The sequence below is a fragment of the Phasianus colchicus genome, chromosome 22 (genome assembly GCF_987193195.1).
Source record: "Phasianus colchicus chromosome 22, bPhaCol1.hap1.1, whole genome shotgun sequence".
NCBI classification, from domain to species: Eukaryota; Metazoa; Chordata; class Aves; order Galliformes; family Phasianidae; genus Phasianus; species Phasianus colchicus.
The window spans coordinates 3,401,192-3,418,887 of NC_143457.1; the positions used below are offsets into that span (position 1 = coordinate 3,401,192).

The 17,696-nt window shown below is 39.1% G+C and overlaps 1 protein-coding gene across 2 annotated transcripts in view; it reads left to right on the top strand.

Moving 5' to 3' along the window:
• The window catches only part of MTOR (mechanistic target of rapamycin kinase), a 61,830-nt gene that overhangs the window by 33,686 nt on the left and 10,448 nt on the right, over window positions 1–17,696 (top strand). For both annotated transcript variants that reach the window (XM_031613447.2, XM_090123263.1), the window contains exons 29-42: window positions 1,133–1,208; window positions 2,747–2,886; window positions 5,880–5,980; window positions 6,854–6,969; window positions 8,302–8,379; window positions 8,748–8,855; window positions 10,619–10,744; window positions 11,279–11,410; window positions 13,865–13,980; window positions 15,192–15,309; window positions 15,682–15,888; window positions 16,258–16,358; window positions 16,599–16,695; window positions 17,332–17,430. In XM_031613447.2, coding sequence (XP_031469307.1) covers window positions 1,133–1,208; window positions 2,747–2,886; window positions 5,880–5,980; window positions 6,854–6,969; window positions 8,302–8,379; window positions 8,748–8,855; window positions 10,619–10,744; window positions 11,279–11,410; window positions 13,865–13,980; window positions 15,192–15,309; window positions 15,682–15,888; window positions 16,258–16,358; window positions 16,599–16,695; window positions 17,332–17,430 — 1,615 coding nt within the window. The remainder of the gene's footprint in view (window positions 1–1,132; window positions 1,209–2,746; window positions 2,887–5,879; window positions 5,981–6,853; window positions 6,970–8,301; window positions 8,380–8,747; window positions 8,856–10,618; window positions 10,745–11,278; window positions 11,411–13,864; window positions 13,981–15,191; window positions 15,310–15,681; window positions 15,889–16,257; window positions 16,359–16,598; window positions 16,696–17,331; window positions 17,431–17,696) is intronic.

Here is a 17,696-nt window from a genome sequence, read left to right on the forward strand (position 1 = left end):
TGTTATTTGAAGCTGAGTGTGGAGCTGCATGCTCTCTGTGAAGCTGGCAGGTTTGTCAGCTGTTCTAATGATGGAGCTCATTTCCTGTGGTATTAAAATCTCGACTCAGATTTTCAAGGGAGTTAGTGATCTATATAAGGCAAATGGAAGGAAAAAATATCAGCACTGTAAAGCTCTTATTAAGTGCAGCTGGTATTTGGGGGTGGGGAGGTTCTTGTATACATAGAGGTGGGTAAGGTGGAAAAAAAAATGTTAGGGAGGAGGTTCTAGCTTAATAAAATGAGATTATGAGGAAATTAAAATGAAGAAATGGAACATGAGAGCAGGCACTGAAGTTTTGCTCAAGTCCCCTTTTGATCACTGTTAAATCTCATTTGTATCCCTAAATTTAATGGTAGCAAAGAGGAAAAGTGATAGCTGGAGAAATAAAACAAGCAAAACCTCAGAAGAATCCTTTCCAGTGTGGCTGCCAGTGATTTTTTTTTTTTTTTTAACGGATGTCTGTATCTGAAAATATTCTTATATAATGCATTTGCACTGACTTGGCAACATCTGTACCTTCAGTTCCACCAATTCAGATGCCCTCCTGTGAGTCTGGTTGTGCACAGCTGTGTGTCTATTGGATGTATTTTTGCCTATTGTGTAAATAGAAAGCTGACATGGATTGTCATCTTACATGAGCGTTTCCAAAAGGAAATCTCAGTGTTGGAGGAAAGACTTCATATAAATTTCCAAATGGAAATCCACTTAATCAGTAGTCTGAAAATGCCTTGCAATCCAGTTTTATTTCCAGTATGCAGTGTATGTAGTCCAGCCTTTCTTAACACTGCATCCAGGAAGCTGCTTACAATGATAAAGTGGAGCTAGCAGACTGTTATTCAGCATTAATAATTGTATACAGTTGTTGTTTTGTGTAACAGGTCTTGGGAATATATGCAGAGAATATATGTACCCCTATTGTAGCCACTGTGTCCCTTCATTAGTCTAATCATTCATTTAAAACTTTTAAAGAAAAAGGACCATGTTCCATTCGTGTTTCTAATGGACAAAACGTGATACTATCAAGGAGAAGCTCATACCAGCCCCTGAGTGCTGCCAGCTGTGTTAAATGATCTTTCTCTTCCCTCTTCAGCATTAACAATAAACTGCAACAGCCAGAAGCAGCTGCTGGGGTGCTGGAATATGCCATGAAGCACTTTGGGGAGCTGGTGAGTCGTGATGGATAACTATTTTTGTGCCTAATGTTAAGTCATTTTATTTTGAACTCTGTAACTCTGTTTTTGCTGTGTTTTGGGAAGGAAGGGCATAAGCTCCTGTTCTGAGCTTTAAATGCTTGAGAGTTTTCTGAGAAACTGTTATGGTAACACCCTCCAGGTAAGAATTTAATGTAAGTTAAGCTTCTAGCTTCTCTCCTTCAGGAGGCACGTGAACCTGTCAGAGAGTTTATGGGTACTAGTTTTTGGAACAGTAAGTTGTCCAATCCTGTACAGTTTTGGCTGCTCACAGAAATGGAATAGATACAGAAGGGTATCTTTTCCTCCTTTTTCTCTTTAATAATAATTTAACTTGTGTTTGGGGATTCAAGTACCTATGTTCTCCAGCCAATTCTACTTTGTTATGAACATGAATTTGCGGCAGTAATTCTTGCAGTGCCTTACGGAGATTGTTTGGGAAGAGAAAGCTGCCCTCTAAGCACAGTAGACTAGGCTTTTTCATTAGGAGCTGCTAGAAAGTGGGAACGGGTTTAAGCATAGAATGGTGGAACTCATTCATATTGAATTCCTCTGGAGTTAGGATTATGTGAAGTTTTGACCTGGACTGGAAGAGAGGTTCTTCTGGGAGAAGTACTGACTTCAGAACAACTTTGCACCTTCTTATGATTCCTTGGGACGATTGAGCACAACCCTTGTTAGCTAATTCTTACCTCACTCTTGAGAAGTAATGTATTTCAGTATGTGGAGTTTCCTAGAATAGTCAGTGCAAAGAAATTAAGAGGATCTGTGAGCTCTGCTTTCAGGAACTTACTTGAAATATTATGACTAAGCTGAGGAGTTCAAGAGCTGGTATATAAACATCCTAAGTGGAAGACCTGGCATGCAGAGCGTGGGTTATGTTGACCCTACCCAGTGGGCTGAGAAAAGAATCCATGCTGCAGCATATGTCAAAGCATGAGCTGCCAAAGTCTGAGCAGAAAAAACTTTGGCAGAGATCAGTATGGAAGAAAGATCCAAGGCATTTTATTTCTCAAAAATTAGAAACCAAATCTAGGAACAGACTGAAGAGAGGTTTGTGCAGCTGATAAGGATCACAATTTGGTTTTTAAAACCTCTGTTACAAACCACAGCCTTCTCTTGTAAGGGTTTTGGTTAGACCCCATCATACCTGCCTGATCTGCTGAAAAATGGCCTAGCAGTAGCCAGATACACTGTGCACACTGCTTTTTTCTTTTCTTCCCAGTTAGTCACATCATTCCTCAGCACAAGGGAATTGGTGATACATCCCTCTGGGTAAACTTGATACATTGATTCATTTATGTCAAGCTTGGGCAATGCTTAAAATTTGTTTTCTCATGAGCTCAAAGTTTTTTTTGGTATCACAGACATCTGAGTGAGTTTATTTCAAATCATCAGAGGGCCAAATGAGCACCATAGATGTAGAATTTTCCAAGCAAAGTTGCAGTAGGTAATATGGAATGTTGAATACTAATACTGCTATTTTTTCTGATTTTTACTTTTTAATCCCCCAGGAAATTCAGGCTACCTGGTATGAAAAGCTTCATGAATGGGAAGATGCTCTGGTGGCTTATGACAAGAAGATGGACACAAACAAAGATGATCCTGAGCTGATGCTAGGACGAATGCGTTGCTTGGAAGCTCTTGGAGAATGGTAAGAGGAATGCCTGAAGATTGAGAAAAGTCCAGTTAATTATATCAAGAAGTCTGTCCCATATTAAAATAATCTACATTCTCTCCTTATGCTATTCTTTTATATTTTCTTGCTGTTTCAGAAATGCAAGCTGTTCTATTTTTCAAATCAATGCCTGACTTTTCTGTGGATTCTGTCACCTATGTGTTCTTTTTTCTGCCTAAATTCCTTCTTACCTAATAGTTTGAGCATTTCCAGAAGTGTATTTCTTTGTCCACGGTCGTCATAATTGGAAATAACATTCTAAGCATTTTGAGATGATCCATCTGATAAATTGAGGTCTATGAAGGGGGATCTGCAGCCTGATGATCATATCAACTCCATTTTAAAGAAAATGATGGCCTCTCAGGAAACATCGACTGGGCAGGATTTGTCAAAAACAATCATAAAATGAGTTAATCTTGGCCCTCCTTTGTAAATTTTATTACTAAAGTAACAGGTTACTTCTTGTCAGACCTACAATGCCTATCCAGAATGCACTCTTCACTATCAGTTGGTAGTGAAGTTGTCTGCTTCCCAGTAATCACCTTAGTGTAAGACTATGCCAAGTAAATTGCTCTCACTTTAAAACCCTTGTAAATTACTGAATTTTTTGTTACTGCTCTTTTTAACATACACTAAGCATTGCTTTTGTGAAAGTTTGGGACTTCAAACCCCGTGTTAAATGTGCGTTGTCAACAAGTAATTGAATACAGTCAATTTTCTTGAGGGGATGAGCTCGTAGTCACTTGTAGCTTGTTAGTTAAGTAGAGGCTTCTTTTTTTCTTCCTACTCACCTCAGTTTAAAGAAGATAATGGAAGAAGACACATCCTGTGCACTGTAGTGTGGAGTTCTACCCAGGGGCATAACTGATGCAGTTCAGGTGCCGCCTTTCTGCTGAACTTTTCATGTCACTAGAGCTCTCTGCTGATGGGTCCTGACATGAACCCATAGATGGTGCACTGAAAGGAGATTCCTCTTCCCTAAAGACATTTTACTGTTGGAGAAGCAGAGCTGTTGGAGAAACACAGGCTAACAGCATTTTTCTACCCTTTCTGTTTCTAGATGAGGGTGAGGCATATTGGGTGTTGTTTTTCTCAGTAGGAAAAATGAAGCCTTTTATTGGGCAGTTTTGCAGTCATCTTTTCTAGGAAGTAGGCAGTTCCCCACAGAAATTCCTTTATCCTGTAGAATGAGTATTTGTGTAAAATATTCTTCCAGAGCCTTCTCTTTCCTCACATGTTAATAAAAAGATTCTACTCTTCCCTTGGAACTACAGATTGTGTATCTCACGATACTCTGTAGCCATGAAAGCAACCCCAGTGCTTTGGCTCAGTCTTTTTTTTTTTTGTCTGATATGAGAGAATTGTCACATCCAGGTAATGTGTTTTCTTATAGCAAAGTTCTGTTTCCTGTAGTGTCTTTTGGCCTATAATTATACAGTTGTAGAATTTTTTTTTTTTGCCCTTTTGATGGGATTTTCTCAGTCATTCTTACCCCTTTTTCATGGTTTTTCTTTTTTTCTTTTTTTTTTTTTTTTCCCCCAGAAGGATCTGAAAGGCAGGTAGATGTACCAAAGAAATTGAGCCTAAAATTTCAAGAATTTAATTCAGAATCTGTGACGTGGCAGATGACTAAAAGTGTTTGGAAAGGATCTGATTTTTTGTTTTTCCTGTAACATCTGTTAAAAAGAAAATTTGAAAAAAGCAGGGACCACTTACACTGTGATGTTACCTGTAATTAAGTGTAGCTGAGAGATTCCGTAACTTGTCTAAACTTAAGTGTTTTGTTTGTTCTTTCTACAATTCAGAAGTGCTTTTGCAAAGGTGCTGTCTGCTCTCTTGCAGCTGACTCATATAGACATCATCCCCAGACTGAGGACTCCCTAGTTTGGCTGCTGATACTCTTCAGTAGCATTCAACATGATCAAAATATGTGTTGTTGAAGCCTTCTTAACGTAGTATGACACTTAATCTAGGGCTGATGCTACACAACATCATTATTTCAGTACTTTGTGCAGTGACATTTTGAAAGAACAGCCAAAATATTCTTGGCCATTTGTCTCCTGATGTGGTTATGTCTGCAAGAGTCATGCTACTTCATTAGCATCTACTAGATCTTGATTTACTGCTGTTGCTGTTTGGCTTGGGTTTTCATTTGTTGTGTTTTATTTTCTCCTGGGCCATTAAGCTGTCAAATGACTGTCTTGCCTGTGGCAGCCCATTGGTTCTGTTTGACTAACTCATCTTTCTTTTTGGGAGAGGAGAGGATGACAGTAGAGAAGGAAAGTTGGCAGCTATTTCACTGCTGCAGTGTATCCAGCCTAAGAAATGCTGGAACTGCAACACCCACAGTACTTGGTTTGATTAACAGAGCATTCACAGTTGATTTAAAAGACATCATATAAAAAATACTGATGTTTCCTCTCAGCTGGAGATGAAATATCTGGAGTCCCCTCTGAGATCTTGCCACAACAAGTCTTCGTAATAGGTTACAACAACACTATTTTTCTAGTTTCAGTCTTCAAACTTAATTGTATGTTTATCCAAAGTGTTTGATAGTGGGAGCCATTTGTAAGCTGTTCACGTAATACATTCCTTGTACTGAGGCTTCAGAAAAAAAAAAAAATTCTTGATAACTTCTGATCTTGCTTTTTAGTACCTTTAGAGTATTTTTTTTTTTCTTGGATTTATGGACTGTAGTTCACAGATCCATTCGTAGAATAGGCATTACTAAAAGCTGAGGAACAAATGCAAACTTCTGTCTGGACTTGTGTTTTCAAAGCACAGTGTGTTCTTAAATTATTTTTGGATGATAGGATGTTTATCATCAAACTAGCATGTCTGAGTTGGCCAGGTGAGAAGAGGTGAATCCTGTTTTCCACTCTACATGAAAAGAATTAGCTCTGTTGCTTAGCAAGATAAAATTATTAGAAGAAACTTTTCACTGATTAGAAATTGTGGTTTCTTTGTAGGGGCCAACTCCACCAGCAATGCTGTGAAAAGTGGACGCAGGTCAATGATGAAACTCAAGCTAAGATGGCAAGGATGGCTGCTGCTGCTGCCTGGGGTCTAGGTGATGTATCTTTCTAGCTGTGCTCGAGTGTGCATGTATGACAGCCAACAATGTAGAAGCACAAATAGATTTAATGTTAGAGCCATGAATTATAAGAAACAGAATAATCAACACAACCCATTCACATTGAGACAAGAACTAGTTGTCGTTCAACACAAAAGTCCTTTGGAAAACCTGTGTTTACATATGGTGTCCATGAGTAAAAGAGACTGCCTCGTGGGTCTGAGTAGATAAGCAATTACTTAACTGGTCTCTTTTACTTAGTTTTACACTGAACATAGCTCAGACTTGAAATGAGGTTAATAGAATTTCTCTGATTTCTGGCAGACCCTTATTTAGAAATTAGAACCTTGTCTACTGAGAATTTTGGTAGGTTATCTTGATTGAGCAGGCAATCTTAAGTGGAATGAATCTATAGATGGTCCAAAAATTGTATTGCTGATAGCTAGGTATTTACTAAAAATGCTTATAAATCACCTTTTGTTTGCTAGTCCTTGAGAAAAGTTAATCATCTGCTCTGAGGAACACTACTCATTTAAATGTTTTGGCAATGGCAGCAGCAGCGGCTGAGTCACTTAAGGAAGATGTTAAAAATCCTCATGATGAATGTACCTAATCATGCAATATTAACTGAAGAGTCTTCTGACATCTGTCTTGAAGTAGAATTTGATTAATTGTAAAAGACCAAGGAGAATTGGTTCAAGCAGGTATCACTCATCAATTCAAGTGCTGTAGGCAGAAGGAAGCAACAGATGTTCCCAGTACCATACTGAATTCAGGCCTACTCACTGAGGCCTAAGCACTGTAACATAATTCTGTTCTTACCTCACAGAGGGGGCTGTTGCACTGCTGAAGATATTTGTGTCTCTGTAGGTCAGTGGGACAGCATGGAAGAATATACCTGCATGATCCCAAGGGACACCCATGATGGTGCCTTCTACAGGGCTGTACTGGCTCTTCATCAGGACCTTTTCTCACTGGCTCAGCAGGTAACTCCTTCCTAGCCTTCCCAAAAGCTGGTTTAGGATGAACTAGGTTACACAGCTAAGTGGAAGGCATGCTGTTTCAAAGCGTTTAGCTATAACATGTGAATTGCTCAGTAATCTTTTTTTCCACTGATGTATTAGACCTTGTTGATTGGGCTTGTCTTTTGTTTCTAGAAACACAGCAGTGAATTTATTTGTACAGATTTTAGAGGTCCAGAGCTGTTGAGTGCAGAGTGCAGCTATTCTTAGGCTTCTTTTGTCAGTTTTCTAGAAGAAGTGCAAAAGGATTATCTCAGCAGGGATACCGTTCTTCAAGATACTGCTTGATAAAAAACATTAATGACATGACATGCATAAGTATCTCCATGAACATTCTTTGTACTTCTGTATATTGTAGCTTTTGCAGTGAAGTGCTTGTGTATCTCACATACCAGGATTTCTGCTTTGATTTTTCTGGCAGCAGTGATAAATCTTAAATTGAGATCAGAAATCACAGCAAGGAATGACTCCATTAAGTAGAGCTGTACTGGTGTGCACATTTGCCACAAAGGAGATTTAGAGAGATACTTTTCCCCCCTGAAGATGTGAAGCTTGTTGTTTACTTTCCAAGGAAGCTCAAGTAGCATTTCTCAGAATTCTATTCTGACTTGCCAACTTAGATAAAGGAGTAGTTCAATCTGCTTTGTCAAAACCCGTACATAGATTTTTGAATGATAAATGCACAGTAGAATTATCCAGGCATTCAAAGGGGTAGGGTATGTGATTAACCTTTAACATTTTAAACAGGAAAAACTCTAGGTAAGAGATTACATAATGACTGGAACTAGAGGAGGATTTATTTTATGCTTGAAAAGAATGCCTTAGTTGCAGTGAGAGAATTGGAATTTGCAATCCTGTAAAATTCATAAAAACCTGCTTGGTTATGTAAAACAGTGAAAACCACTTTCTGTCATTGTGAATTAAGAAAGACATTTCTTGAGTCTTTCTGTAGCTGACTCTCTTGCACTAAAATGCAGACTTCTGTTTTCCTCCATGAATGTTTTTAATGATAGTCTCTACAATGAGAGTAGGATTAGAGGTACTGCAGACTTTGATTTTGTAGAGGGACAAACTTTGCAACTGTTCAGGTGATAAATAAACCTCTTCCTCTATACCTCCCACTGGGTGCTGCTTTCCTGCTGATTCTTCCAGCTCATAACATCCTTTTTGATCCTTGCTGGACAATGTGAACAGTGCCATCTCTGTTCAGGAGATGGAACAGATGAATATCAGTTTGAACAGTTGAGTCATGATAAAACACCTCCATCTTCACTCCAAAATCTTATTTTATTTCAGTGCATTGACAAGGCCAGAGATCTGCTCGATGCTGAGCTGACTGCCATGGCAGGCGAGAGCTACAGTCGAGCCTATGGAGTAAGTGTCTCACTCTTAGCCTTCATTCTCCTCACTGCTGCTTTATAATATCCCTAGAAATCATGTAAAACTTTTAAACTAGTGTTAGTATCAAACATAAGATCTTTTTAAGACTACGAGCTAAATGACTCTTGTCAGATAAAAAGACTCCTTAAGGACCAAGTAAACAATTAAATGAACGCTACCCCTCAAAAGAAGTCAGAATTGACATTTACAAATGGTGTATCATCTAAATGTCAGTATATAGCAGTCTGTCCATTACCTGATGGGGAAAGCTCATGGACTTAAGATTCGGGTGCCAAAATACTGTTTGTTAATTATAGATTTGTTCTGTAGTGATTAGGATGGAATGTGATTGTTTCCTTTAGGCTATGGTATCCTGCCAGATGTTGTCAGAGCTGGAAGAAGTTATCCAGTATAAACTTGTACCAGAACGTCGTGAGATCATCCGCCAGATATGGTGGGAAAGACTGCAGGTACATCAGTGTAAAGACCAAAGATGGTGATGCTGATATTTTGAGCCTGAACAGCTTCCTTCAAAGTCTGTGTGATGGCTCAGCAGTTCATTCTTGTTCCAGTCCAACACCACGTGTTCTTACATGGCTATATGCTGTCTCCTTTGTGTTGTCCTTGTTGATTTTTCGGTTAGTCTGCCTGAGGTGTCTACAGATGTGACACCTTAATAGTGTGATTTAAGCTTGAAATGAATGTGTGCAGAGCAGAGATGCTGGTAGCACCTCCAGAGCTGCTTGTCTCAGTGTTGGACCTCACCTGAAAATACTGGTTCCCAGTACAACTGGTTTGAACTTTTTACCTGTCTGGCTGCATTTCAAGGAGAAGCAAATTCTCTCACAATACTGGAAAACCAGGCAGGAAATTCATGTAATGTAAAAGATTGTTCTTTTCTTGTAGTACTCTGATCCCTGGAAAGGATTAAAAGGAAAAAAAAAACAAAAAACAAACATAGGGTAAAATGTTCTAATTATAGCAAATTTTTATAGACTGGAAATTTCTCCCCTTGCAGATTTCTCCACTGCTCTATATGCCTTTTTATGAAAGACTGTTACTGCTGCATGTTTTTTTAGCTGTTTGGGAAGCTGTGACAAAAGCTTTAGTCTCTCATCTGCATTCCTGTCTGTAAGAGCTCAGGAGCATTCCGCTGGGGTGGAGAAACTGTGTGACAGGAAGTGTAATGTCTGAATACAGCTGTTTATGGTTCTAAAAGCAGTACATGCAGTTCTTACACATTTTACAGCTTCTTTTAAATGATTTTCAAATGCCAGTTGGATGCATTGTGCACTTGGGTGTCAAGGAACAAGCTTTGTCTAACTTCCCAGCCCTCAGTTTTGGGGAAAAATAAAAAAGGAAAAGAAACAGATGCTTTGGTACAAAGGAGCTTGCCTCCATTGGGAATTCTCTTCTTTACCTCAAAATAAAATCTGAGTTGTCTCTGGATTCATACTAACTTCAGAGTTAGTATCACTGTTAACTCTGAGGTACTTGGTCACTGCAGCAAGTGCTCTGAATTTGGTCATTTCCATCCCTTATGAATTTCTACTTCGCTGTAGCATCCTTAAGCATTTGAAATGCAGACTCATCCTTGATGTGAATGACAGTGTTCTGGGCCTTTCTCTTTAGGCAGGCATGAGCTAGGCAAGAAGTATAGCAGTTGGGACTGCAGTTTTTGGCAGGATATCAGTCCAGTCATGCCAATTTCTAAAAGCAACACATGCAAGGAGAAGAAAAAGGGTGATAAGAAAAATGTTTTTGTAGCCATTTAATTTTTTTTTATCATCTGTGTATAGGGTTTGTAACTGTTTAAACCAAAAACAGACTTTAAAGCTGAGTTGAGAAGGGTTACAAAACACTTGACATGGTTTGGAACTGCACAAATAACTTCCATGATTTTGGATACATTCTTCTTTAGAAGCTTTTCTCCTCAAGGAGAAGAGGAGAAGCCCTTCTCTTAGGGAATATCACTAGACTGCAAGCATTGAGCTGACTTTCCATGCATTATGGGCTGCAGGCTGCAAAGGCCAGGAACTTAACATGCTACACACACTACAGTTTGAAGAAATAGCCAGCTAGTTTTTTTTTTTATATTGGCCTGCTGTGAATTATGGCTACTGAAGTGTATCCATCTTGGGATAAGTCCCTTCAGATTCTGAGTTAAGACTTAAGGCTCTGTGGAATAGGCTGAATATACAGCTGTAACACCTTTTCTTCCTTTATCTCCTAGGGCTGTCAACGGATTGTGGAAGACTGGCAAAGAATATTGATGGTTCGGTCTCTTGTTGTGAATCCTCACGAGGACATGAGAACTTGGCTTAAGTATGCCAGCTTGTGTGGCAAGAGTGGGAGACTGGTGAGCATTATCAACCTCCATAACATGTTTTTAGACAACTGATTTCTTCTAACTGGCTTGCAGTTAGTTTCTTAAGATGAGTATTATACCTGAGAGCACCTTGAAGCCAATTTTTTGCTGCCTGCTCTACCTGAAAGTTCTTATGCAGTGTAGGTATTTAATAGTAATAGTGCTCTTTGATAATGCATTCTGTCAAATTTAGAATGTGATGTTAATATCAAGAAATGCTACAATTCAGTTTCAATATTCACCACTAGATTTATTGCAAAAAATGCTTGAAACAGACTTCACCCTCTGTATTGGCTTCTGAAAAGGTAATTTAATGCTCAGGTTCCAGTAAAGATATATATGGTTTATGATGTAGTATTCTTGAGTCCAGAAAGCGGTAAGAAGGCTTCTGCATCTGTGCTTTATGTTGCTGGTTTAGCTTTTTTAATGGCAGGCAATTCTGTAGTGAATATGAGATGGAGGTAAGCTTGAGCTTGTTCTCTCTCTTTTTTTTTTTTTTTTTTTAATGTTTGTAATTTCCTCCAGGCTTTGGCCCATAAGACTCTTGTCCTGCTCTTGGGAGTAGATCCATCCCGACAGCTGGATCACCCACTGCCAACAGTACATCCCCAAGTGACTTATGCATACATGAAACACATGTGGAAGAGTGCCCGTAAGGTACAGAACAACATTGCACCCTCTGCGTTTTGTTGCTCAGTTTTTGTGCAGTGCCACGCACTTCAGCTCTTCATAGCCTGCACAGGACAAAGACAAGGGTGAAGGTTTTACTTTTCTTTAAAAAAAAAAAAAAAAAAAGAATGACTAGTCTCTTTCCTTATCATTATTTTAAAGACAAGCTTTTTATTTTAAATCTCACTAGACAGAGAAAACCTGGCCCAATTTTATTTTGTGCATGGAAAGATTTGTTGTCAAAGCAGTATCAGGTATCCAGGGCACGCAGCTAAGTTTGATAGTCAATAGTAACTCTTCTTTCCTCACCAGAGCTTTACTGTGTAGGCTCAGCACTTAGCTTTTCTTCCACTGCTCTGATTGCCAGGTCTCCATATCTTACGCATGGTCAGGGCTACACAATGGAAAAAGAAAGGAGTTCTTTCATTTCCAGTTTTAGAATATTTAGAACAATTTGTACTTAGTTGCTAAGCAGAACTTTTATTAAAGACACAATTGAAAATGTCTTACTGAAAGACAGCTGAAAAGTACATAGGGTTTTGTCAGGGGAACAATTTGGCACTGAAGAGCCTGGGATGAATGTTTATGACATTGCAACACAGAGGGAATTTACATACTCAAATCCAATAAGCCTCAGACTGGGTAACTTACCTTTTTTTTTAATATACATTAAAGCCTCCGTTTATTGTCATATTCTGCCACATCTTTTCTTGATTTTTTTTTCTGTCTTTGGGGTTGCCAGTACTGGAGCAGAGCCACTGCTATGGGATGATGGCCATGACCTAACTATTCTTTATTTGAATTTAAAAAACAGAAGGAGCTGCTGATGAGGCCATGTTCTGTTGGCTTTGTAAAGCAGCGTAATGGTCTCTTACTTTCTTCTTTAAATGATCCCAGGAATACGTGGGTATTCTCTGCCAGCTTCTCTCAATAAAAGCGCCTTTCTCTCTTTGATAAAGAAATAATAAGTGATAAAGAAATAGGTAAAAAAGATGCAGGAAGAGAATATATTTAAACTAAACTGTTAGGAGATTATGTGGAAGCCCAGGAGGACAGGAGGAAAAAAAAAAAAAAAAGGAAAGCAGCAAAGATGAGAGAGAGAGACAGACATGGATGCAATCACAAGCTCTTGCTTGCTGAATGATTTCATATTTTCCTACAGCACATAAGCTCTATGCACATAGAGACTTTCACAGTTATGTTTTGACAAATATCTAGTACAACAGCACTTCTGTTTTTAAGATTGTTTTTCCCTCCTACATCTAATGAAGTATCTAAGCTATTACCCGTGGAAAGGCGCTCCCTGTTAATGATGTGATACTTTAATTTTGCCTTAGGCCAATACCCTTTTTCATGACAACTGATTTGTGCATGCTGACATTTGAACCAGACAAATAAGGCATTCCAGCTCAGGTGATTGCTGTCTCACTTTAAAGTAGATCATTCCTGTAGGTGGAACAGAAGTAAATTGGACTCTTAATAGCACCTTCTGCAGTTTCTGACCTGAAATGACCTTGCAGTTTGCAAGAGCTTTACTCTCATTATTTCCACTGAAGCATGCATGCTTTTTTTTCCCTAAATTTTCAGAGTTCTTTACTCCATAATTCACCCCACGGAATTTCAAAGAATATTCCCCCAAAATGTTGTTAGTTACTTTAGCCTTCTGTAGTCTGCTGGCAAAGGAGCAACATGTTTGTACTACTTAAAGAACTTCAGGAGAGATCTAGATTTTCATCTGTTGAAATAAGTCAAAGTTTAGGTTCTGTGGTATGTACTATAAGTCTAGCCAAAGCCTGGGTTTTAGAAGGGAAGCTGCAAGTTCTCCCTTAGACAGTATTTTTCTCAAATTGTCTGTTCCAAGCTATAGCATATTACAGGCAGGCTTCTCAGAATCTGCAATCCAGTCTGTTATGGTTGTGACCCATTCAGACACAGTATGTACATTATTTTGTGTACATACATTTATTTGCCTGTTGGTTGCTGGACTCTTTGATGTACATGTCCAATTGCAATTGAGGTATCACTATATGATTTATAGAATCTTACTATACAGGAGCAGTAATAGGACTTTCTTTGCTGTTGGAGGTTTATTCTCATATACTTGATCTTGCCAGTTTGCCAGATCTGGGTGCTTGCACTATTGTCAGTCATTCTGTCTACTGTATGCATGATGAGCATGAGGATGTAGTTATTTGTTCCTCAGTGTAGCAATTCAGAGGCCAGATTTATAAGATAATTAAGAATTTCTATCCTGTTCATTTATTAGGAGCTACAGACCTGGCATATGTTGATTCTAGAGATATGTAAATGGTTAAGAGGCTTTCAAAAAAAACCAACACTGTATTTTTTGCTTTTGGTGAAAACTTATTTCCATGTTGTCTTCCATATGTGAAATGTTATTTAACCACCATGGTTCTTACCACAACCATCATCCAATTACAGATCGATGCATTCCAGCACATGCAGCACTTCGTGCAGACGATGCAGCAGCAGGCACAGCATGCTATTGCCACTGAGGACCAGCAGCACAAGCAGGAACTCCACAAGCTCATGGCACGGTCAGCACCTAAGTCCTTGGAGACCCTTTTAGCTACGTGGTAACACTGTCCCGAGGTTGCAGGGTCCATGCATATGAGAGGTGTTAGATGAGACCCATGCTTTGATTAAGAGGAAAAAGATTTCTCATTTAGATGGTAGAAGACCCTTTCAGTATTCATCATTGTTCATCTCATAATTTCAGGAAGTGTTACTGTGACACGTCAGTGTAAACAAGCTCATATTTGTCCCTGGTACCTGGCTGTGTTATTCCAGCACTGTGGCTCACTGGCAGAAGGCATCACTCTCATCTGTTTTTTCAGGGGATTCAATCAGTAGGAAAGAAACTCTTCCCACATGCCTGGCACATCTGTGCCTGGCAGTGTGTGCCCTTAGTTTGACAGCAGTACTTCGGGCATTGGGTGCCAAGCATGTGATGGTCTCTTAAAATATTGTTGTAATGAAATGCATCTCATAAGCTCTGTTTTCCTCCATAAAGCTGTGGTTACCAGATCTGTTATTTCCAATTTGAAGTACTCATTAATGAAGGGTTGGTTTTATTGGAATGGAAACCTGATAACAGCATTGTCTTAGTATTTTCAGGTTGACTATCATGGAAAATAAGTTAGTAATGACTTATTTTTCTTGAACAAGGCTTGCAGGAAAAGTCAAAATACTGAAAGGACAGCTATGTAACTGTGGTATTTAGAGTCTGCTGAGAGAGCAAAGTATGAAGCTTAGCGCAGAACCTCACAGCCCCACCCAACACAGCAGGAAAAAATGTTGTTTTTCTTTCCTCTGGGAGGAGATGGCTTAATGGGGTTTCTGGCTTGGGGGAAGAGCATTTGCTCTGCACTTCTGCTGGCTGGCTGGTGCCTGGTCTCTCCAGAAGGCTAGTTTGTATGGTGATAAATACAGCTAGTCAGCACACATGCTGTGTGTCTTTTATCATCACTGAATAAGTGTTTTGATGCTTTTGTTAGCTACTTCTAAAGTGCATTTTATAACTGATAAAAATGAAGAACAAAATTTGACCCTAGCCTTGTTCCATTAAGTTTAAACCAACCTTACCTGTTAAATGCATACACTCCAGCTGTAGAAGAGGCTTACTGAGTAAGTTTAGCACATGAAACATTTTTTTTCAGACTTTGAATAAGAATTCTGCCTCTTAAACCAGCAGGTTTTGTTTTCATTTCAGGTTGTGTCTGAGTCAATAATCCCTTTGCTTAACCAGGTGTTTCCTGAAACTGGGTGAGTGGCAGCTGAACCTGCAAGGCATCAATGAGAGTACCATCCCCAAAGTCTTACAGTACTACAGTGCTGCAACAGAACATGATCGCAACTGGTACAAGGTCAGTAAGGAGAGGTTCCAGGCAGAGCAGGGAGAGAGTGAATCTGATCACATGTCCGCTATCTTTTTCCTATTACATCTCCTTAAGCTTTGAAGAATTAAGGAATATGGGAAGGTAACGTGATTTTTAGTTTTTTTGATGCTATAACATCCAATATGGAGCTCTTGACTGAAAACTCACCATGATGTTAAGATAGTGAGGCAATAAAAACTACAAGTGATTAGAGAAAGCAAAGCATTGTGCTGTCTGCAGGGTATTGCTTCTCATCTCTAGATTCAGAAAGGTTGAATTATTACCTAATACTCAGTACAAGTTGCAGAAAGGATTAGTCTTTACCATTTTTTTGTTGAAGTTCTTCTCTCCTGTTGGCAGGCCTGGCATGCCTGGGCAGTGATGAATTTTGAAGCAGTGCTTCACTACAAACATCAGAACCAGGCCAGAGATGAAAAGAAGAAATTGCGTCATGCCAGTGGTGCCAGTATCACCAGTGCCAACACTGAAGGCAGCAACAGTGAGAGTGATGCAGAGAGCACAGAGAACAGTCCCATCCCATCTCCAGTGCAGAAAAAAGTCACTGAGGTATCAGTCTTCCCTGTTTACTTAAAAAAAAAAAAAAAAAAAAAGGTACTTAGTCTTCAGACACAGGAAGCAAACTACTGTATATGCTTGGTTTGTGGACATGCTTGCCTGCATATCGCCAACAAACTGAGGTATGAAAATGCTTCACAGTCCTACCAGCATGTAAGACCTATGTAAATACAGATCTATATAAATATATTTTGTCAAGCAAAAAATAAAATCCAGGAGTGATGTGGTCTGTGGGAGCATGAATGGAAGCCAACTATGATGTGGATTAGGTCTGTTCTCCCTCTTTCCCCATGCTAAGTTTAGGATTCCTATGGATTGATACTCCTGTGTAGAACTAATGCAGCAATTTCATTTCAAAAGGATTTATCCAAGACCCTCTTGATGTACACAGTTCCTGCTGTCCAAGGTTTCTTCAGATCCATATCTCTGTCTCGAGGAAACAACCTACAGGACACTCTCAGGTATGTATAAAGCCCGTAGTAAATGAAATCTAGGTGATAAAGCCACGTAGTTTAAGATTAGGCAGAGCCTTTCTTCTGCTCTTGTTATGGCTAAACTTCAGTTCAAACTAATGCATGTTAGGTTATGCTAGTTTGGTTCTGGGAAGAGAATTTTTTGTAAATGTAACTGAAGATATTTGACTGGAATGATAACTTTTGTTTTGTTCTGTTTCATTCCTAATGAATATTTCTTTCTTCCAGAGTCCTTACTCTATGGTTTGACTATGGTCACTGGCCTGATGTGAATGAAGCTTTGGTTGAAGGGGTCAAGGCAATCCAAATAGATACTTGGTTGCAGGTAAGGAATACAAAGGACTAAGGTCTTGGGGATCCTAGGGGGGTCTTTTACAAGTTACCGGAAATGATCCTTTGCTAAACACTTCCTTAGGTGAGTGGCAAGAGCAGTGTGCATGCAGTACAATTTGTAACTGACTTAACAAGAATTTTGAATAGATACTAAAGGAGCATTCTCACATTGATTTCTATATTTATATGTAGACTAGTTCATATGAATAAGAGACCAAAGATTTTGAAATTGAAGATAGTGATCAAGTATAAAAGAACACTGCTATTCCAATGTAATCCAGACAGTGAGTTTTTTTGGAGACTACTTTGTTGACTGAGTCTTGTAAAAAAAAAAAAAAAAAAAAAAAAAAAGGCTTAATTTCTTATTTGAGTGTTACATTTCCAAGACATGTCTTGCTCTGTCCACGTGAAGATCCTATAATAGCTTTGCACAGAACATTTGTCATCTCAATGAATTGTTCTGCATTTTTGGCACTGTTTGGATCTTTGCTATGTTATCCTCTGACTCAAAAATGAATGATGGGCCTGTATCTCCTTTAGAGATTGTGAGGTCTCTGGCTGAGAGCAAAAAACAGCTTGTGAACCGTGTGTGTGAGCTGACAGGGATGTTTATTTTACTTATTATTAGGTTATCCCTCAGCTTATTGCAAGAATTGACACCCCTCGACCATTAGTAGGACGTCTCATTCATCAGCTCCTCACAGATATTGGACGGTACCACCCCCAGGTAAGCTAGCTGTAGCTTAGGGACGGAAATTCTATATACTTGTAGCCTATTAAGGTATTTCTTCTATGTTCCATCTCACTGTTCTTGATACCTGCTATGGAATTCACAGCAGGTGAAAGTGGGGGCATTTCTGCTGCTGCAGTTCTGAGGGACTATTTCACCTCAGTCTTATTCAATTAAAAAAAAGAAATTGGAGGTGGGTGAGCCATGCTGCTGGGGAAGTCCTATTCCTCTAATAGAAAATTGGATAGTGCAGATTATCATCT